At 35.8% G+C, this 23,285-nt stretch overlaps 1 protein-coding gene across 2 annotated transcripts in view; it reads left to right on the top strand.

Moving 5' to 3' along the window:
- Nucleotides 1-23,285, top strand: part of LOC131041883 (magnesium transporter MRS2-A, chloroplastic) — a 411,268-nt gene that overhangs the window by 232,328 nt on the left and 155,655 nt on the right. For both annotated transcript variants that reach the window (XM_057975112.2, XM_057975111.2), the window contains exons 7-8: nucleotides 15,366-15,446; nucleotides 15,566-15,731. In XM_057975112.2, coding sequence (XP_057831095.1) covers nucleotides 15,366-15,446; nucleotides 15,566-15,731 — 247 coding nt within the window. The remainder of the gene's footprint in view (nucleotides 1-15,365; nucleotides 15,447-15,565; nucleotides 15,732-23,285) is intronic.

Below are 23,285 nucleotides of genomic sequence, written 5' to 3'. Positions count from 1 at the left end.
TCCTTATTTTCCTATGCAAAGGACAAAAACTGAATTAAACAAAGCAAATGCAAAGAGGAGATAAGAAAGGAACCAGCCATTGCCTGGGGGTATATGGCTAGCATAAGTTTGCTCTCGAAGTTGTAGGTCTGCATTTTTTGACAACTTTTCCCTTCCAGTCTCCTCCTTGTCCTGAAAAAGTCAGAATGTGAAGTAGGTTAGATCAAAAGATCTAAGCCATGACTAAATGCCTACTGATCTTGCCTATACATTTGCATTATTTAATCAAGATCCCCATGATAGAAAAATAAACATCTTGGAAGACAAATAAGAAAAGGTCATTCTTGTTGCTTGGAGAATTAGTGTTTTTTCTAACTGTTTGTTTAATGTGCAGAGACAGGTAATCCAAAATTGCAGATTTCAGAGGTTTTTATTATGAGTGGGATTAAATGAGGCTTCCACAAGGGTTGAGCCCAGCTCATAGAAACCATATTATTGTTCAGAATGTACTTACAGGTATATACAGTAAGCATAAGATGGTGTAAAGGCAGCCATGGAGATGCAGAAAGAGCCTAAGTTTTGGAGTTTGAAGGAATATACCAAGCAAATATCAATATTGCAAATGGAAAGAAAACCACAGCTATACTGGAAGCACAAGTTAAAGCTGAAGCTATTGTAGCTAATTCTAATGCAACAGTATTGGGAATTAGAATGCTTTCAGAATCTTTTCAATTAAATGGTGGAGTGGAGGCTGCGAGAAAGGAGGATTGTTGAACAATATTTTTAGGCATTCAGTAAGATTGCAAAGGAGGTAAATCTCCTAATGGACATTATGCTACAGTGCTAAAAGTGCAAAAGAAAAACTCACAAATTTTGCAGAGTCCTGTTAAAAACCACACAGCAGATTTTCATTCAAAGGAAAAAGCATATTTTTATTCTTGAAAAGAAGTGCAGATTCTATAGAAATTAGCAGAAATTCTATTCGAATTGCAGAGATCCCCTCTTCAAATTTCCCAGCAAATGGGAAAAGCCCAGAAAAACTAACAGAGTTTTATTGAAGAAATTCTGTACATAAAGGGAAAAAATGCAGAGTTTTCTTTTGTCAAATGCAAAAAACCCCAAATTCTATTTGAATTGCAGAAATTCTAGAGTTCTGTTCTTGAAAACCCATCAAAATTTCGTGAAGGAGAAATTTCCAGAGATACAGTGAATGAAACCCCATTGGCGTCGTTTTCCGTTTTTGCATTTCAAAGCAAAAAATAGCAGAGTTTCATTCAATTAAAAAAAAACAGAGATTTCTTCCATAAAATGCAGAGATTTCTTCTATGAAGTGAAAAGCAAAATACAAATGTTGTCTGAGTTGAAAGAAATTCCCCAGAAAATAGAAAACCTATATATAGCCACCTGTGCATAAAAGGAAACTAACAGAATTTCATTGAATCCAAAAGTGCAGAGATAACAGGAAATGAAAACCATAAATCCATTAGCGTAGTTTCCTATCCATAAAAATGCAGAGACTTCTTCAAAATACAAGCAAAGCTCATGCAAATTGCCGAGTTTACAGTTGGGAAACCAAAAATCGCAGTGATTCTTTCTAAGAATGCAGTAAAAAATACCTTTATTGTTTGCAAATGCGAAAATACTGTGATTTATAAACAATCCCTGCAAGGCCGAAAATGGAGCAGACCGAATCAAGTCTTAGACAACTACCGAAGAGAAGGAGTCATCACGTAGCTTCCATTTTTTTTCATCTCCAGTCCAAAACCCTAACAGTTCGGTAGAATATCTCTTCACCGATGGAAAAAATGCAAAATGAATGTTAAACTTTAGGTTTTTATCGCCTTATTGCCTTTTGTTTTGCTTTTGCCCATTTTTATGGGATTGTATTTCATTTATGAAATGCGAAAGTAATAGATACATGGTGGTCGAAGTTTCCCTAAACTCCCACTTATGTATTAAGATATCTTTGCCTAGCCTTGGGGAGGCTTTAAAACCCCTAAGTCTTTTTAAGACTTATAAAATTTAAAGGATGTAAATTGATTTTTATATTTATTAATTATATTAATGTTAAAAAAAAATTTAATATTTTCTAGCAACATTAATATAATTAATAAATATTCAAATTAATTATTTTGCACATATTAAATTTCCTAACAATATTCTTATAAGGAAATTGAATTTTTTGCATCTTTTAACTTTAGGATTCAATACCTTTCATCCATAGACATATGGAAAATGTAAAATGAATATTTAATTGGATAATCTATAAATCCAATTAATATTTGTTGGTTGTGTCTTTAAAATTATTCCCAATATGCATATGGAGGGAAAATATTGAATCCTAAAGAGGTGAAGTTATCTCAAGAATTTGGGGTTGAATTTGAGCTTGAAATGCAGTTATTCATGAGTTTGGGCTAGTTCTCCAGTAGTTAGAGCCTGATTTTGAGTATTTCATGGGTCAACCTTCAGTTGACCAAGAGTTTACACTTGATTTCACACAATTATGCAGAGTTTGAAGCCTTTTTGTGGGGGTTTCTTTCCCTACTCGGATTTGGAGATATTTTTGATTTGGAGATCACTCAAGGAGACTTTCAGTTGAGCACCAGTCATCTTATCCTTGCCTTTGGAAGGCTTTTTGCATAAAGGAAGGAAGGATTTTAGTTGGAAGAGGTTCTGGATTTTTTTCTCAAGCCTAGCTAAGTTTTTCTTTCTTGTAACCCATTTGCAGTTCTGACTGTAAATTTCAATAAAGATATCAATTTATGCCCTCTCATTTCTGAGTTATTTTTCATTGTGTGATTGAGAGTAATTTTCATTTTTTGTGTTATTTATCAAATAACCTTTCTTGAAGTTTCTGTCTCATGCATGAATCATAGCTCATGCATTGTGGTTTATCAATTTAATTGTTTGTGAAAGTCATTTCCTTTCAATTTTTCTGAGCAATGATCCTTTGCATGAAACATTTTTATGATATGAATTCAGAGATTTTATATGTGTAAAACAGGTGGATTTAGAAGAGTTTTTTTGTCACTTTTCAGATTATATGGTGTATCACCCTATTTAGTTTTCCTTGTATTTTTCCTTTTATCCTCATTTATTCCCTCTCCCTTTTCTCCTGAAGCTGTTCTTCAAGGTCTTGTTAGAGTAGGTGATCCATCATTATCAGGAACCGGCGTATCCGGAGGTCCAATCATAATAATAGTTTACCCACAGACTCATGATTGTTCCCATGTTATCCCAAAGTGCTAGGTTTTAATAGCTTAGTTTTCGGGTGCACTTTTGGGCCTTAACACATCCATTTTTCAAAGTCTATATAAGGGATGGTTTCTCTTTTATTTTTTTAGTAAGAAATCTTGGATTGTTGCAAAAACTTTGCAGAAATACATTCAAACTTAATGAAGATTAAAGCTATTATTGTTTCATGTGAGTGCATGGTTTATTTCTTCACTCTTTGAATTTATGTTATGCATTTTGTTTTACAAAATAATATGTGCAAGTTGATATCTTATAGAAATCTTAGTTCATACCATTAAGGATTGGCTGATTGCCAGTTCCTCTGCATGGTTAGTCTGAACTCACTAGTATGCTTCGTTCGGTTATTTAACATGGAATGTGTGAATGTGTTAAATTCAGCATTTATGTTTAATAACATGAAAATTTGTTTCCTCTTTGTAGATTGCATCAATTTTATCTAGTTGTGTGAATTGTTGGCGAAATAAAATTTGATTTTTGCAAGGTTTCTATCTATCAGCTTGAATGTGTTATTTTTAGGTAGAAGTAATTAGCATCCTCCTTCCCCCCTTTTACCTCTTTTTTCCTTTTTTTTAAAAATTTGAAAGTAAAGTATGGCAGCATCAAACATACTGCAAAATTAGGTGAATCAATTCGTAGAGCCTAGGGGAAATCATGTCTGAGACCTTTCGAGCCAAATTCATCCACAAACATCAGTCCCCTTTGTGTTTCCAGCAAAACACATCAAATTGTTGAGCTATCTTGCAGTCAAGACCTGACAACCAAAACATTGAGGTCACGCCCATATGATCAAACCAAACAGCATTAGGGATTTCCTTATTTCAAGAGAGGATAGGATACTCAACATTCTATTATGCGTTGATCGGAGAGAGTTGTAGCGATACGACTTTAGCTACGTCAACAGGTTTCTTTTAGCAGGTTTAGATAGATCCTTTTGGTGTGCAGGTATTTGATGGATTCAAGTTCATACCATTAGGGATATGCTGACCGTGTATCCGTATGTATGGTTAGTCTGAGCCACTAAAATTGTGTTTAGTTCAATTGCAGGTGTCCGTCGAAGCTATGCACCTGCAATCTGAAAATCTTCTAAGTCCCCTTGAAGATTGCACTGTTCTTGTGAGGTTGTGAGTTATTCTGGCCAAGCAGGGATTGGTTATGTTGAATCCGTCTACTCGCACACCAGTCTTGTTAATTTTAGGTTTCCTAAACCCTTCTCCTTTGCTTTTATTTCCCAATTTGAGAATTGTTGCAAACTGACTTGTTGTAAACGTAAGGTCCCTTTGCTCCCAACAAAACACATCGACCGTTGAGTTATCCTGCAGTCAAGAACTGACATTTGGAACCTTGAGGTTGTCCCCTTTGATCAACTAAAACAACATAGGGATTCCTTATACAAGAGAGGATAGGATACTCAATGAGTACATTCTATTCTGCGTTGGCCGGATAGAGTTGTAGCAATACGACTTTAGTCACGTCAACGAGACCAACTTCTCACATCATGCCCCCTCATTGCATATTAAAGGATGCTCATGAGTTCCTCACAAGGCATTGAAGATTGGTTTTATATATTCATTCATACTTGCAGAACTCAGAAGAGCCATTAGACAACCAAGTAGGAGGGAAGGACACATGCACAATAGGAAGATTTTGTAGAGACGACATCAAGAGGTTGCATGAATACAAATATATTTCAGGAAGAGCAACAAAGATCTGAATTCTAACTATTTCATATCAATTTTGTTGCATGATTATAAGGAGATCAGTCAAGAACAAGGATCTTACCGAGTAAAGATCAAAAGTATACTCTTGTAGCGATAATAAAACAAGTGAAGCATAATAATCTTAGTTCATTCATTGTATATAATTAGCAGACCCATTGTATGTTTGAAATCTATATTAGATTCCAGAACCGACTTCTCTTAGAACAATATATTGGAATTTGTATTAGATAAGGAAGGTTGTATTCTCGTCTATTAGAGCAATTCATATTCATACAAGACTCACTAATTAAGCCCTTCTTGGTATAATTTTTACATAGAAATATTTCCATTATACGTTTCCAATCAAGACCATAAGAATCAGAAGAATAATTGATTCATTAAAATTGCAAAGTTAGAGAAGTTCTTACAAGGGACATTACAGAATGAGAGCGACCCCCAAGGTAGCAATTTTAACATATACATTGAGAAAGTGATAGGCACAGGTGTTTCAATTAGCTTATTTAATTGTTTTGTTGGTTCTTTTGCAAACCATTGTCACAAGAAGCGGATGGCAGTAGAACTCGTTGCCATTGAGGTGTTGGAAGAACCTTAACATAGGTATATAGAATCATTTTCATACGTGTGAGATTTCTTTGGTGTGAAACTCATTGTTGGCAAGTATGAAGCCTCAAAACTATTGTTAGGATAAACTATCAGAATTGATGTGGCATATAAATTTTTGATGGATTTGGCCTTTGATCAGCTCAATAATATTTGTACTAACTCAGAATTCATAACTTGGTATGAACCATTATTTGTATGCAGCCTAATTGGTGATTTTTTTTCATTCTATAGGTTCCCTTTTCTATACTTGATAATTTATAATCATTTTGTATCTAAGTTCACATCCTAGTGTTCCCTTAAATTTGATAGCTTTGAAGAGATAAAATTAATTGAACTTATAAAAGATGTCCAGTCAACAAAATAGAAAGGGATAGAATTGTAGAGTTATTTATGCAACTATATGGTTAATAGTCATTTTTTATTGTTTGATGATTGATCTATGTTGTAGGTAGTAACTTCCTTAAATCAGGCTATATGTTCTATCTTAAACTTTCTCTCGCAAACAACACTTAAATCTGTTGAATACCATAACTTAAATGACCCTAAATTTAAGGGTTTCTTAAACCCTAATCAGTACAGAAATAAACTGTAAGATAGTATCTGCAGCGCTTCAAGTAAAATTTTTATATGCTCTTGCAAAATCTTCCAATTTTTTTTTTGTAGTCTATATGTCATGTCCCCAATTTTCGCCATTCCTTAGTAACATCATTTCTGGCAGGGTTGGTCTACTATCTAGTTCTCATAGGCCAACAGAGTTTGGAGGGAACCAACTCAGGGGCTTAGAGAGTCATGCATGAGCCTTTTAGGCAATTTGGAGCAGTTGACGATAGTTTCCTAAAATTTAGATTCGATCCCTATTTTTTAGGGATTGACTGGGAGTGGTCTATGGGGCATCCAGAGACCTCTGGGAACGTTTTGGAGACTTTGAGTGCATCTCCTATTAATTAAAAAGGGCAAATGAAAACCTAATTCAAAATTAGGGTTTGGGTTGAAAATAAAAGGTGTTCGGGAGCTCATTTTGCATAGCTATGATCGGAAAATTATTATTTTTGAAATCCATTTGGTATTTGCAGGTCTGCAACGTCTATTGCAGGTGTTTGAACTGAATTTGGAGACGGAAACCTTAAGATTTGGGTGAGAGGACGAAATCCCTTTGATATTTAAGCTACCGGTTTTCCTTGGAATGTTTATATTTTGCCAATTCTTGGTTGAAAATTTTGTACACTTGGGGAAATATACAAAATTGTGGCTTCAACCACAGTGTGTGAGTAAAAATCTCCAAATTAAGGGAAGGCTCCCCCTATCTAACTACAACTTTAAAAATAAAATAGGATGGGACAGCAGTCTTTCTTCTTCTTTCAAGAAAGGCAATATCCTTTTTTCTTCACAGAAAAGTGATAGTGATTTGATATAAAACAGCAGTAACAACTTTCGAAATGAAATGAGAGAAAGGAAATGAAGTTTTCTGAAAGCTCAAAGACTTCCATCACTTCCTTCGGAACGGGACAACAATATCAAGCTCAAAGTCTTGATTATGTGAAGTCCTATCTACCCTTTTCTATACTAATTTTTTTAAGAACAAATTATAACAGCACAAAGACTGAAATATCTTATTCTTTCTACGCAAGACAACAAGAACAAGTGTGAGCTCAAAGACTGACAACTATTTCTCATAAAATCTACTTACTTCTAAACTCTAATAAGAACAAGTGTAAGCACAAAGTCTTATAGCTTTTTCCCAATAGAACTTCTACTTTAACTAAATTAATCTCCAATTTTTGCAGTTGAAAGACTGCAAATCAGATTCGATTAAGTTCTCAAAGAAACACTTGCAAGAAAGGTAATATGGAACACAAGCTCAACAATGTAGCACAAAGACTCAAAGCTTGAGCAATTTTCTTTTATTCCTTTCAATTCCTCAATTTACACATAAAAGCTCAAAGACTTCTTTGTTACAAATTTGGCAAAGTTTTTGCTTGCTTTCCAAAAAGATAAAGATTACAATAGACCCCTCAAGTATTTATAGAAGAGGAGCCTTGAGAAAAAGGTGGGAGGATCTTAACTAACTTGAGAGATTCTCTCAACCACCAAGACTTATTCAATAACTAACTAAGACTTATTCCAACTACAGTCCTAACTGAACTCAACTTGTAGTTGCCTTACATGTAATTACAAAAGTGCAAGTAAAGACTTAACTTGCAATTTACAAAAGGCTTTTACATGTAACTTGTCAAAAGAAAAACTACAAATAAAAGACTACAAATCTGGAAAAATACAACTAAGTGTTGAAAAACACTTAAGCTGCAGTATGTGAAGACATGAATCCATCAAACTTCTAGATGATCATTCGTAGCTTAGCGGGATTCGGTTCGTGGGTGTTCTTGGCAACTACCATGGTCTTCACAACGGTATCATGACATCGAAGAAGCATGGAGTTGTTCTTGTCCAAGATGGACTAGATTTCGTGCAAAAAGGTTTAATGTTTCATAAGGGCCTAAATTGAAGCAGCTGAGAATTGTTCGCTCCTCCATTCATTATGAATCCTCATCTGTAGATCTGCAAGAACTTCTTCTGGTACCAGCTCTCCATTCTGACTCATTATGTTGCAAGAGGCCTTCTCACAATGGGAAACAATACCTTGAAATACTTCACCCCGCAATCTCATTGCATCATCAATCTCTTCAATGAGGGATTTGAGAACAAGGGCTTTATTCTCCAGAAGTTCTTCAAATTCCAAGTACATGACCCTGGAAGAAATAATGGCATGCTCCTGAAGAATGCTCAACTGTTGTTGGGGCATGGTGCGCCAGATTGTCAAACTATCTTCAACCCTTTCTAGATTTTGTTTGAAAGTGTCGGAGGTATGATTCAATTTCTCTTTAGTGGCCTCCAATTCAGACATCATTTGGAAAATGTCTTTCAGCACTTGTGCACATAGATCATGAAGTTGATCCACCCAAGAATCCGATGCTTGTACTTTTTGAGCAGCTCTTTCAACTCTAGAATCGGTTCTTGGGAACCGGAAGAACTTGTAGGATTACTCCCTTCACCAGCAGGTTTTGTAATTTTATGAACAACTGCAACAAGTTTCCGGTTCTCCTCTTCTAGCTTGTCTTTCTTTGCTAGAAGTTCGTCATACCGTTGCACTAGTGAGGCTACAGATTGCTGGGCATCGTGTTTGACCACTTCATGCATTTGTTTGCCCAATTCTATCCTTGTAACCCTTTAATCAGCAACTTGCATTTCCTCACGTGGTTTATCCGCAGGGGGCTCAACAATTTCTGCCACTTTCATCTTATTGCTATCAACAGTCACTCTTGAGATTATCTTGGCCTTTTTAGCAACCTTGGGCCTAGACTGTTTAAGTTGCTGATAATCAAAGGCATCGGGCGAGATTTCTTGCTTCTTCCTCTTTGGGGTAAAAGAACTAACCCATGGAGGTAAAACAACTAGTTCTCCTTGAGTAGGTGCTGAAAGTGAAGGAGAAGCAATTTCTGTTTGGACAGCTGTGGTCACCCTGGGAGGAGTATCTGTTTGGATGGCGACCATGGTTTACTCAGTAACCAATGGGCATGAAGATTGCCTCATAAATTCTTCAAAGCCAGAAGTGGAGGCATCAATCTCTGACAACTGGATACATGCAGGAGCATCCTCAGGAATTTCTAGCACAACCTCTTGTTGATGATCAGGAGGCGGCTTAAATGCTGAAATAGGAACGATATTCTAAGGAGACTCTTCCACTATTATGTCAGGAGGAGAAAGAGTCATCTCAATGGAAACTGAGGAAGGAATCTCATGAGGTGAGTCCGAAGCTAGAGACTTAGGAGCATCATTAGATTGCTATCCTTCTTCTGGATTATCATGATCAATCACCTAAACATGAAACTGAGACTTTTCCTTTCCACGAACTGTTGCCTCCTTAGGAGGAAGCACTACTCCCCGACTAACCCGCAATTTGATCCTGGTGCCAGAAGATGATACACCTTCCTTGTTGTCAATCTGAATTTCAGACTTTTGTCCAAGAGGCCCCATAGAGTCATCTTCTTTCCCAACCTTGATCTTGATGAGTCTAACACCATTACCTTTAAGCCAAGTGTTGGTGTTAGCCAAGATAGGTTGAAATCTTTCAAGAATGGAGGTGCATTCTTTATGCGACCATTGGATTAAAGCAAGTGGAGCTTCCTCAACCCTTCGTGAAATGTATTCAGGATCAAGTACATGCCCATCATCAATCATCCCTTGTGGAATATCCACCAAGTTCAAATCCATAACCTGCTCAACAGTAAGCCTGAAGTAATCCATCTTGAGAACCTCTACTTCTGAACGGAGATCTACCTAGATATCCTCAATACGATGCATGTGTATGAAGGATTTCTTGATTTTTTTCTTCATACCCCGGTAATCAAAATCTGCCCTAGACTTAAACCTTTTGAGTTTAATCTCTTGCATCTCAGTCTCCATAGCTTTGGCTTTGACGGATGTGACAAGAGAATACTAGCCAATTTTCAATGGGTTTGTTGTAGAAATCCCCATTCTGACTTTATGTCTGACAGACTGATGAGTGTGCACAACCATGATCTGTCTTCCCAACTCCATAAGAATGATCTTATTAGTCGGGTATCTAGGGAGCATGTATGGCTGTCCACTATAGCATCCGACTCTCATATAGGTAAAGGTCGGGAATTGAAGAAACTGGCACATGAAGTAACCAAATAATGCATCTTGAACTCTTCTGAAATGCAATCTGCTGGGTCTCAAAGGTAGCGGATCACAATATTCCCATACCGGTATAAGCGAGCGATCACCCTTGCTAGAAAGACCAGGGAAATGTCTAAGTGACGCTGCCAAATACACTAAGAATGAATTCATGTAGAAAGTCATGGTGTAAGGGACTGCTGCAAGTTGCTCGCATAAGGCATCACTGATGACTTCTCCCCAAGATATATGATGAGACTGCGTTATGAACATGATAAACTGGTACATCCAGTGCTCAAAAACTTTAGAATGTTCAAGGCCCATCATCCTGTTAAGGAGAGTAATGATGTCTCCAATCTCCCATTTGAAGTCACAACTGTACAACTTGGCCCACCTTGAGAAAGCGGCTCGTGGCTCATGGATCTATCTGTTAATATGATGTTTGCAGTCCTTTTCCCTCTTGACATAGTACTCGGCTGCACTATCCTTTGAAATTTCCATATAAACAGGTGTTGGTGGTATTCTGAAGACTTTCTCAATTGTATCTACATCAAGGTGGATTATTGCTTCACCATCATCATTTTTAATGGTTCTTGTCTCTTTGTCAAAGCGATGGGTGCAAGCGAGAACAAATTCAGGTTCTAGGGCAGCCACTAGAAAAGAGGATGCGTGATGGATGTGGCTGTCCAACAGCTGCTACATATTACTATCCTGCGGATCCTCCACTCTCTTGACAAATTTTGACATGTCCACATGCCCTATCTCCATATCTTTTATGCGATCCAAAGGATAGGAAACTTGCTAAGGTGAATATTCATTCTGATACTTATCATATTTATACTTCATCTTGTTTGGAATAGGAGAGGATGGTAAATCTAACATTGAAGGACAACTTGGTATACTGCGATGAAGACTTAAAAGTGTTAAGGCAACATCATAATCAGCTACAACTAACATTTTTCCTTCTTCAAATACGAAGAACTCCAACCCTTGCACTTCACGATTTTGTGAGAGAAAGATGGGAAATAAATGGGAAATGCTAGTAATCTTGACTTTGACCAATTACAGATCTTGGGGAAAATTTTACAAGTATACAAGTTGGGAAGAATGCACATGCAATCGGATTTTTAAAACTCGAATGTAAGTATACTTGTAAAATGGAAAATGGAGAAATGAGTGAAAAATGAGAATTAGACTTGCGGGAAATGACGTGAACGGAAAGTACGGATATAGGCGATATTGATGGATAAAAATGGGAAGATTTTGGGAATGTCACTTCCAAGAAAATGGGAAGAATTTTTGTCATGCAATCCGGTTCTAAAAACCTGATTTTGGAAGGATGGGTATTTTTCATCTTTGCAACTTGGAATTTCAACAAAAGATGGTTAAATTTTTTTAATAGTAAGGGAAGAATAATGATTTTCATCCAACTTGTAATTGCGATTTAAAATTCCGAATACAAACAAAGAGGGAAAATGGGGAAGAACAATGCAATTCAAAAATTGCTTTACAAAGGGGAAAATCTCTCTCACAAAACGTATTTTTGGGGCAAAATAAACATATACACAAATTTACAACTAGAAAGGAAAAACAAGAAGACAAGAAAACCAGAAAATGAAACAAAGAAAGGAAAGAAATCATACCTTGCTTCAAACTGAAAAGGCCTCTTCAAAAGATGATCTATCTTTGAAAGAAGGAAGAAGAACTCTTAAATAGAGAATAAACCTGTAATTTCCCCTACCTGATCTATTTAAATATACTAAAATTGATAGATTTTCTTCAATAAGTTATTAACAAGTGCTTGTCTATTTTCCTCATTAGTTGATTAATTTCATTATTCATAGTTGTTAATATAGATATGGAACCCTGCTACTACTTCAGTTTTAAGGGAGAAGGGTTTACATATGTTACCAAAGCGCTTAGAGACCAACTACAATAGGTTCCCTCAAAGTTTACAGATCCAAGCCCTTACCTATCTTGGGTCTATACCCTCAAGGCTTATTGGTCGCTGATCCCCACCCTATCTTGGGACTTAACCTATTGCTTGGATTTAGACTGCCCCTCTTTGGAACATCTCAATCCCATCTTCTTAAATACGGAAAGTAATAACATGATTTAGACTATAAGTATATATATTTCTTATGTATTATGAATACGTATATGAAATTAAGTATGACTATCATACATATTGCAGTCCATATTAGTATTACTATTAATTCTACATAAGAACATTATTGGGCTTCATATATTAAGGATACTTATTAAACACATCCCCATGCATACCACCAAGAACAAGGATGCTATTGCCTGTAACTTAATAACAGTTCTGATCTGATCCGATCCATGGTGCTCTTACTAGATGCTTTTAATTCCTTTCCTTTATATCTCTCAATGTGAGGGAGAGGTCACACCTCTTCATCATGTATGCCCTTTGGCAAGAGACACACCCTTTCACCATTCCCTTTGATAGAGTGCAACTCTTCATTATTTCTGCCCTTTGAAAGGGACACAACCTCTCATAATCAGATCTGCACTTATTATTTAAATTAGATCTGCACTTCTCATTTCCAAATTATCTCCCGTCTCATGTGAGGTTCTCTTCTCCCTTTTATATCTCATTGTTGAGGGAGTCAGAACTTTTCCTTTCATGTCTTTTGACTTTTCATTAACTTAATTAATTTTTAATTAATTATATTTAATTATATTATTTTTATATTTTAATTTAATTTTAAATATTTTAATTTTATTATTAAATTTTATTTCAAAGTGGTGACATTACAAAACCGTATTCTAAACCCTTGCCACGTTTTACAAACACGCCTTGGGCTGCAAAACGTGGCAACAAAAGCAAACTTAATGGTACAAGAAGTAGTCAAACCTCCATCAAACCCCAACGCCTTAGCATAGCAAACGAAAACGATTTAGGAGATTGAAGATCCTTGGCAACTTGGGAGAGAAAATCGCGGTTTTGGCGGCAAAAATGTGTCTGCTTATTCAACACCAAAAACCAGCAATCATTCATCCCAAATGGCGCGATATGTGTTTGCAAATGCATGAGAATAGGGAAAAATCCCAAATGCCTTCTATCTCCTAAAAAATCTCCACAAAAAATGCTTCAAATTTCCAACAAAATCGCCTTCCTTAAGCTGGTCGGGTTTTTGGAAAAGGAATGCAAGTTTTATCTTTCATGCAATAGAAATAATCGGGTTTTATTTCCCATATAGCAAGTTTAAAATGTTACTTTTCTCTCAACAAGGCAAAATCGGGTTTTAGAAATGCAATTACAAGTTTAAAATTCCCCAATTTGCACTTTATGGAGAAAATCGGGTTTTTTTGGCAAAATAGCAAGTTTAAAATGTCACTTTATTTCATTTTTAGGCAAAATCGGGTTTTGGAGAGAGATGTGCAAGTTACAAATTACTTGTAAAGGGAAAATAAAATCCCTACAAAAAGTTTTAATAATAACACATGTAATAGGGGTTTAAAATCTCTATTACAAGCAAAAGACATTAAAATAGGGGTTTTAGAAAAGAATTACAAGTTATTTATAAATATGCAATTTAAAATTAACTTGTAACTTATCCAAAAATCCCTATTATGACTTAAAAAGCCAAAAAGCATCAAGGGGGAAATAAAAAGTAAGTTACTAGTTCTTTTTCAATAAAGTGCACTTGTAATTAGCCAAAAATTTCCCTACAAAGACCAAAACAAAAGAAATCTTTTAAACTTGCAATTCAAGGAAAATTTCCCACCTGTAGTCAGTGAGAAAAAACCCAAAATTGAAGGAAAGACATAGCAAACGAACGCAGATGCGACGAAATTCGAAACGTGGTTCGAGGATTAAGCCAGTCCAAGGATTAGGCGAAATTTTGCCTCGGGAAGTGTGCCATAGAGTAAAATTTTCATTTTTGACAAATTTTTTATGTAATGGTCTTTCATTTTTGAAAACAAAAATGAGGACAACACCAATAAGGGCCAAAAACCAGTATTTGTTAGTAGCTACAGTAGGGTTACAGTCTGATAATCAGATTTGAGCACTTGGGCTGACACTTTCAGGAAGTTATTGTTTATTCATGCCAGCTGTAACTCTCCTAGGTCAATCGTACCATCCCAATCAGCCTGTGGGATGCAAATAAATTAATAAAGGGAATTTAGCAGCAGCTATTGGCTGGAAAATCATTGTCGGGAGGTCATTAGGGCAGAACAATCATCTCTTCTGTGAATTCAGGGCACATTTGAATGTTATCAGCAAATTAGAGGGGAAAAATAGGGTCAATTTGGTGATCTCTCCTGGCAATATTTCAAAATAAGCTTCAGAATTGCCAGCCATCCATTCAATTGTTTTTGATAATTATTGTTTAGAAGAACAAAACTCATTGGAGCTGTTGGTGCACTTTGGAAGCTCCTTCAATAAAGTCAATAAAGAAGCCCTCCAGGCAAGGCATTGGACCCCTGAGGGTAGGCCAATTTGGCATGTTAGTGTTGAAATTCAATTATTCTTTGTATTTGTTAATTGCTGTTAATAAATTAGACATTCTGAAATTTAGTTTCAGTGGTTGTCATTTGTCATTGCTTGCATTTCTACATTGCATCATACATTCTATCATCTAAAAATGCATTACACTCAAAACTCCCTCAAAACTCCAAGTTACAATATGCTGGTCAATGATTGTATTTGAAACAAAACAAATCAGAATTGGTTCATCTCCAAGTCGGCATCTTTCACTATATGTGATGCATCAATTTACTCTGTGTTCTCTTCAAATATTGTATTATATCTAGGATTCTAGAGTCGATTATAAACTTTAAAGGGATACATGTAAGTAAGTAGTAATTTACTAATAAAATAAATTGTCATTATTTCTACATTTTGATTTTACTTTGCTAAAATAAAATTTCTATATATGCAAGCTATGCCGTGTAAATGATGGCTTGAACAACACAGAATAAGAGAGTTATTCTATTCTTTTACTGTTATAAAGCTTTTATTTTTCTGTAGATACCTTTGAGTAAGTTAAGTCTGTCCTCTACTGATCAGATTTGATAGTGAATCAATGAACCTTGGAGATATGACATTCCTGCATCATTTTTGACTTCCATTATTTCCTCTAACAGGTAGCTGCCTTACTTGAGATGTTGCCAACTCGGTTGACAGCAGACATACTAGAGCAACTTCGGCTTAGTAAACAAGCTTTGGTATGTAGCATATGTATTCCATGTCCAAAATTTTGCTTCATTAGGAAACGGCACAGAAATATATTCCCATTGTTTTAGATACCATTTTCCAAAAAAAATATATAATCAATATATGGCAGGTTGAACTTGCTTCTAGAGCAGGAGCATTGAGGCAAATGCTTCTTGAGCTTCTTGAAGATACAAGTGCAATTCGCCGGATGACTCTGATAGGTAGAAGTTGTGTTTTGGACAAAGTGGGTGGTTTTGTGGAATGTTCGATTCCATCAGATAAACAGGTTGCTGAAGGTAAAGCTGCTTTCCAAGATATTCTTAACATTTTTGTTAAATCATTTCTTGCACTCACTTGTATTTTTTGAGGTTGCTGATTATTTAAATCATGTATGTGATTCATTCATCAGATGTCATTTTGGTATGCTTAGGTCTGAATATTTCTCAATCCTACATAAAAATGACAATTCAATGTTTAACTATGATATAATACGACTCTACAAATGTAATTTCCCCACTCTGGAATAGAATTTAATAATAAATAATAATAATAAAATTAAAATACAGAAGAATAAATTAAAATTAAAATTAAAGTAAAAAAGAATATAACTAAATATAATTAAAATTTAATTAAGTTAATGAAGGTTCAAAAGACATGAAAGGAAAAGTTGTGACTGACTCTGTCAAACATGAGATAAAAAAGGGAGAAGAGAACCTCATTTCAAGGGGGATAATTTAGGAATCAGAAGTGCAGATCTAATTTAAATAAGAAATGCAGATCTGACTGTGAAAGGTTGTGTCCCTTTTAAAGGGCAGAAATAATAAAGAGTTGCACTCTTTCAAAGGGTGCTAATGGTGAAAGGGTGTGTCTCTTGCCAAAGGGCATATATGATGAAGAGGTGTGACCTCTCCCTCACATTGAGAGATATAAAGGAAAGGAATCAAAAATCTCTAGCGACATCACCATCAATCAGATTAGATCAGAATTGTTATCAAGTTACGGTTAGTAACATCCTTGTTCTTGGTAGTATGCATGGGGATGTGCTTAATTTGTATGCTTAATATATGATGCCTGATAATGTTCTTAAGCAAAATTTAATAGCAATATTAATATAGACTGCAATATGTATGACAGTGTAATAATGCCTTTCTATCACTAACTGTTCATATTACGATTAAGTAAATTATATGATGGAGTCTATAATACCTTTCAATCTCACCACCAAATTATGGAGGGAGCATACAAGGAAGTATAAGCACTAGGCTCTAGCAGGTACGTCAACCCCGAGTGTGGGCCAAGAGGCCAAGTTGACGAGGTCCTTGGTGCTCTTGGGGTTGTTGGAGAGGGATAGACTCGAGGTGCCATGTGTGATTCTCCTTTAGCTCCATAATGGGGACATATGTAGGGAGAGAAAGGGTTGTTGAATCCTTCATATAAACTTTGCAATATATTAAGAATGAAGAATATATGTTCTATCATGACATAATGGAAATGTTGTCTAGTTTGTTGTTCTGGTTCCAGGCCAAGCTTTAGTTGACATAGTGTCCTATTGTTCTCTCTATGTACTAAAATGGTGATTCTAGGACAGAATATAAGAGGGTCCCATTGCGGGACATTACAACAAACCATGTCATGTTAGCATGTTTAGGATTTGAATATTTCGTATATCCTATATGTAAAACTGGCAATCTTAAATTTTGTATAATACAATTTTACAATTCAAGGCTCAAGCTATTGTAAAGGTGAAAGAAAAAGGTTCATTATCTTCGCCATTAATCATGAAAGACATGGAGCTACTTTTGAACTTATCAGAATTTAAGCCATTTAAGTTTTATTTAAGGCTATTTTTAATAAAGGAAAGTTATAATTATAATATAAGAGAGATTTTATTAAAATTCATCACCTTGTACAAGCCATAGAGGCCATAGGGCAGTCGTGTATAGAAAAGCAGGAAAACAGCAAAATACTATTTCCAACTAACACTATAAGTGTTTCAGAGTGTTACATATATAGATTGTCATATTAACTGTGCTTTATTTTTGAGACATCAAACATAAAGAGCTGCAACAAGGATTACTAAATGACAATAAGCAAAAAGAGAAAATTAAGACCTTTGGAAGCCTTTCCTAAAAAGGCAGAATTCTGTTATGTCTCCTTTTTGAAATTATGGAATTAATCAAATAATTAATGTAAGCTGTTGAAAAAGTAACTTCATATTAAAAGATGACATATTAACTATATAAAAAGGATGATATAAGTGATTAAATAAAAGTGCCAGTGGGACCGAAGGTGCAAAAAGGTGAGTGACAAATGACACTGCATTATATTTTTATAATTTTGAAGAGATAATTATTAAAAAGAAAATAATATTATTTTATTTTTTAAAAAATGGTTTAAATAAGAGGATTGTTTTCGAAAAGTTTATTCATGCTTTTTGAAACAATTTCAGTTTTCAAGAATGAACGTGCATTCTTCTTCTTTTCCCAAGGGTGAAAACCCTCCTAGTTCTCAGCGCAATTCTATATAGAGATTGACAATGTGCTCCTTCAATAAAGATTTCTACATCCAATTATTGTTTTCAGTTTGGTAATGTCCAGATTTTGGTGAGAGTTTTTTTAGTTGCAGTTATTTGTTTTTGGTGTGCTGTTTTTATAGTTTGGTGGGAATTATATAAATATTTTACTTTTTATCACTAATTCTTTTGGTGAGTCACTAAGTATTATGTCAGTTTGTAGTATTTAAGACAGTGTTGTGACATTTTCACAAATCGCCCCATTGCAAATGGGGAACCCCACTTTTCGCTTTTGGGGTGGTTGTTTTGTTAGCTTGGTGTCAATTTCTTGGTCTTTAACCTTTCAGTGAGAAGAGGTTATTCGAGTCTGTTAGGAATGGGGATCAAGGTCAATGTTGCTAATGTTGTCAAAGAGCAAGAAATGTTGTCAAAATGTGAAAGTTGCAAAGGTTGTTATGTAACTAGGAAAGTTGTCCAAAGTGCTAAGTTGCTAGGGTAAAATTTTATCGAAATGGTTAAGTTTTGTAATGTCCCCATTTCCTAGGTTAGCCTATTAACAGGGTTTTTGTAGGCTAATACAATGGACAGGGAACCTATTTGGGGTTTTGTAGCCTTTAGAGGTGGTCTCTGTGGCGTTTTTAGAGATCAGAGCGAGTTTCCAATTTTTTAGGGAAGACCCATCCAGGGTGTGGAGGCTTTGTGAGTTTTTTTTTATGTTCTAAGACAGACCCCTATTTTTTAGGGAGGGGATTGGCAGTCGGCTTGTTGACCACTTGGAGGCTAGTGGAGTGTGTTGTGCTACACACACCCCTCCCCCGTCTCTGAGATGGGGATCACCCTTTTCTCTTTTTGCCTTGCTAGTCATGTGAGAGAGAGAGAGCTCTGGGGTATATGCACCAAATCAGACTTATTGTTGTTTCAAGGACTCCTCCAAATGCCTAAGCAAACACCTAAATTCATTATGGACATCCTCAAGTTCGGCTTTGGCAAAGGGAAGAATGAATAAGCCATGTTTTAAAAGATCTTCCAATGCCTAGAAAGGACCAAAGATGATCAAAACTTGAGAAAAAGTTAAGTATTTTCAGAACTTTTGGTTGGAAAATCTTGTGAAAAATCTCATGGAAAATCCCCAAAAGCCAAAGTTGATCCAACCTTGAGAAAAAGTTAGGCATTTTCAGATCTTTTGGCTGGAAAATTCCTAAAAGCCGACGTTGATCAAAACTTGAGAAAAAGTTAGGCATTTTCAGAACTTTTGGTTGGAAAATCCCATGGAAAATGTCGAAAATTACACTGAAATTGGTTGAATTTGAGCCAAATTTGGCAGAAATAGAGCCTTCAACTTGCTGATCCCTTTAAAAATACCGAAGATAATGCCAAAGTTTCTCCTAGGACATAAAATTTTGATGTTTTAGTCTTCAATCCCGTGGTTAATGCCAAACTTTGTGGTGGGTTTTGTGCATGTCTTTCAAGTGCAGCTGTATGTGTGGGTAGGTGAAGGTAAGCAACATTTCTAGTGATCCTTATGATCACTCCTAAGCCATGGTCAAGGCCAATCAGCCCTCCAATGTTGAGGTGGAGTGCGAGCCTTTTCATCTCATGCTAGCATTCAATAATGATGTCACCCCCCCTACTACAAGCGAAAGACCCACTCACAAGGTTGCCCCTAGGGTGCCTCAAGGTGGGTTTGTAATCACAAGGGCGAGATTGAGGGCATCAAGGGCCTTTCTAGTGCCTATTGAAGGCTTAAAATTCAGAGTTCTTCGCCCTCCAAGGTGTTCACCCTGAGCCAATGCAATTCATCACTTCCTTCAAGCCAAAAGACCCTCATAGGCACGATGGTAGAAAAATGTTAAAATTACATGAGGGGGGTAATCAATTTGAATTTTTCTGGGAAATGAGGGAATAATGAAGTAATGATTAATCTTAGACCTATGTATTCATGCAGGATGGAGGGCTCATGGCAAACTATGTTGAGATGCTTGGGATAAAGCACTACCATCTAGAACACCAGTTGAGTCAGACGATTCCCAGGATAAGGCCAAAGAGAGATGCTATGCCAACACCTTGAAGATGTCAATGAGTAGACCCAAGGACAAAGCAAGAGGGGTTGGATGAGCAAGGACCCTTATCACCACCACCAGTAACAAGTTGAAGGCTAGGGCGATAAGTTGAAGGCCAAGGCGAGGGATTGAAGGAAGAATCGCAGAGCATGGTGCTGATTGGTGTTGTTTCCAGAATTCTGGAAGGCATTGACATAACACACAGAATGCTACAGGACATGCAAAACAAAAAAAGAACAGCTGGAGATAACAAGAAATAAATTTATTGTAAAAGCAATTGCTTTATTGTAAGATGAGTACTTGTGCCCCCGGTTTAATGCAATTCAAAAGGGGGCCACAAATTAGTTATTTACCAGCTACCAAGTTTACCTTTTTGTGCTTGGAGCCCAGTGAAGTTTTTTCTTCTAGTGAAATTAATTTAAACTAGTTGTAGGTGGTTGAAAAGTTAGTTGGAGGTGGTTGAAGTCATTAACCAGAAAGCTGCCAGAGCTTCTAGAAGGCAAATCGGAGCCATTGGATGAATTCAATCCTAGCCACTGATCCAAAATGTAAAATCCATAAAAGTCCAATTGAAACAAATAAATAAACATTGAAGTATGGTGTTTGTCATTTTGTTCTCTTCTGTTGGCATCGCTTCTTTTCATCAAATTAGCTAATTAGTGTTCAATGGTTTTAATGTTGAAGTGTGGAGTTATCTTATTTGATTTCAGGTTCATACCATTAGAGGTTTGCTGATTGTAGGTCTCTGTGTATGGTTAGTCTGAACCCTATTTTTGTTTTTAGTTCAACATTGGGTATTTGTCTCAGGCTGTGCCAGAATTGGGTGTCTAAATGAATATCCATAGTCTTTAAATCCTTTTATCCCTTGGAGCTTGCACTATTCCTGTGGAGTTGTAAGTGTATCTCCGGCTAAGAAGGATTTAGTTTATGTGAAATTTGTCTACCCACAACACCAGTTGTTACTATCGTTGTCCTTAGGATTCCTAAACCTATCCCTTTTGTTATTTATTTTTCCAACTTTGAGAATCAAGGCATCGTCAGATGCAGGCCAACTTGTTGTATCCATAAGTCCCCTCATGTTTACCAGCAAAATACATCACCACTGAGTTATCCTAAGTCGTCAAGACTTGACAGTTGGAACCTTGAGGTTGTCCCCTTTGATCATTCATAACAGCATTAGGGATTTCCTTATTCAAGAGAGGATAGGATATTCAATATTCTATTTTGTGTTGACTGAAAGATAAGTGTGCACTTTTCCTACGCCAATAGAGTGTTGGAGGAGGTCTTACGAGAATTTTGAGATGATTTGAGATACTTTCCTATTTTTTAGGAGAATCCCTTTTTTTTAGGAGACGGGTAGTTGTCCTGGTTCATTTAGACATCACCCTAGTACTAGTGGCAAAACCAGAATTCAGTTGGAGGTGGTCAGGTGATGATTTCGGAAATAAAAGGAAAATATTAAAGTAATGACTTTAATATTTTAATTAAATTAATAAAGTGCCTGATTTAATAAAGTTACTTTATAAAAAATAAAGTAACTAATAAGCGGGGGGGAGGGGGGAGGGGCACCATGATGTATGGTCCTAGTAGACATAAAAGTTGTTTTTAAAATCAACTTAATGACATAATAAAGGGGCCCATGAAAAGGTTTGATCAGCCTAGGAGGGGGAATTAAAACTTTAATAAATTAAAGTTTTGCAACCCTAAACTTTAATTAGGGTTAGGGATCAATAAAGTAACATTTGGGGCAGCCATTTGGTCATTCAGGAAATCATTTTTTGCAGCAGACGTGTGGAAGTTGTGTTGGAAAGATTGTCATTGATGTCAAGGCACTTAGTTATGTTTGTTAGATTTCATCATCAATGTCAAAGGAAGACTAAAGAGAGTTTTGGAATGATTACCATTAAGAATATTGAAGATATTCTTATGGGCAAGAAAAGGTTTCAGTATAAAGGGTCCATTTAAGAAAGATATGCAAAACTCTTAAATAAAACAACTAAGATGATAACGATCAGGCAGCAATCACAATTGAAAGAAACATTTTGTATAAATGGAAATGATTAAAGTAAAGACGTTGAGTATATCAAAAAATTGAAATATGGATCAACTTAATCATGATAAAGAAGGTTAATAGATTAGAGTTCCATAATTCTTTCATACATAAGGATGATGCCAAAAGACTGAAGTAGCCGATCTCCGTGCAAGAGAAGAGACGTGCATTTCAAGGAAGCCAAGATTTTGAATCAGAAATCATTTGACTATTATTGTGAAACAAAGTTTGGAAGTCTATACAAAGGTATGTAAACAGATGGTGCTCAGAATAGAACATTAAGGATCATTGAAAATTTACAGAAATGTAATTATTAAGTGGCCAAGTTAAAAGAGATTTGAATAAATATCCACATAATGCCTCATATGAATGATTAAGGCAATGCTTTATTAAAGACAACGCAGAGATATCAAGACAGTTCAAAACAAAGTCAGCGTAGTAACTTCTCAAAGGGGCAGCACAGATGCGATATAAATAAGGATAAATACACAGTGAATGAAGGCAAGAAAATGCAGTGATATTTTATGAGGAAGATGGCGACTTCAGAGTAATTATATGCAGCAACCTCATTAGAAGATACGGGGTTTAGTAATTAATGTTTTATAATTAATAAAACATTATTTCTACTTTTGAGGATGGTTGAATTTCCCTTAACAGAGGCAATGAATCATTCACAAGGCAGTGAGTATGGATTATATATACTTGATCTGAGTATAGAGGCATAGATGAAATTGACTACAGAAATATAACATACAGCGAACCATACAAAGGTCATCCATATGACAAACAGAGATATTTGTGCAATGTTTCTCATAATCGAGTATTCTCATATTCTTATGATTGAATAATTATTGTGTGGCAGCAAGTGGAATAATTTCTAAGAGACATAAATCGTGTTTGAATGCAAACTCTATTCGATAATTGGCACGACTTAGTGGAATATAATAATGATTGGTAAAGGATAATAACCGACTTGTCAAAAGGTTTGTAGAAGGTGTGATCCATAAAAATGACAGGTGGCTAGTTATTGATTAAGAAGAAAATTAATCTGGTTGACTCACTTAAGATAGCCAATATTTTGCATTAAACAAACTAACTATTCATTAGAGATCGGCGACTAAACAGAAATTAAGAAAAAGAAAAGCAGCTATTGGAACAAAGTTTGATTAAATATAAACAAAGTTTGAGTGCAAAAAGCTGATTACGTGGAGGTATGAATTAATCACAA

This window comes from Cryptomeria japonica, chromosome 1 (assembly GCF_030272615.1).
Source record: "Cryptomeria japonica chromosome 1, Sugi_1.0, whole genome shotgun sequence".
Lineage (NCBI taxonomy): Eukaryota > Viridiplantae > Streptophyta > Pinopsida > Cupressales > Cupressaceae > Cryptomeria > Cryptomeria japonica.
The sequence above is the reverse complement of the archived record's forward strand: the minus strand, read 5'-3'. Positions and strand labels throughout refer to the sequence as shown.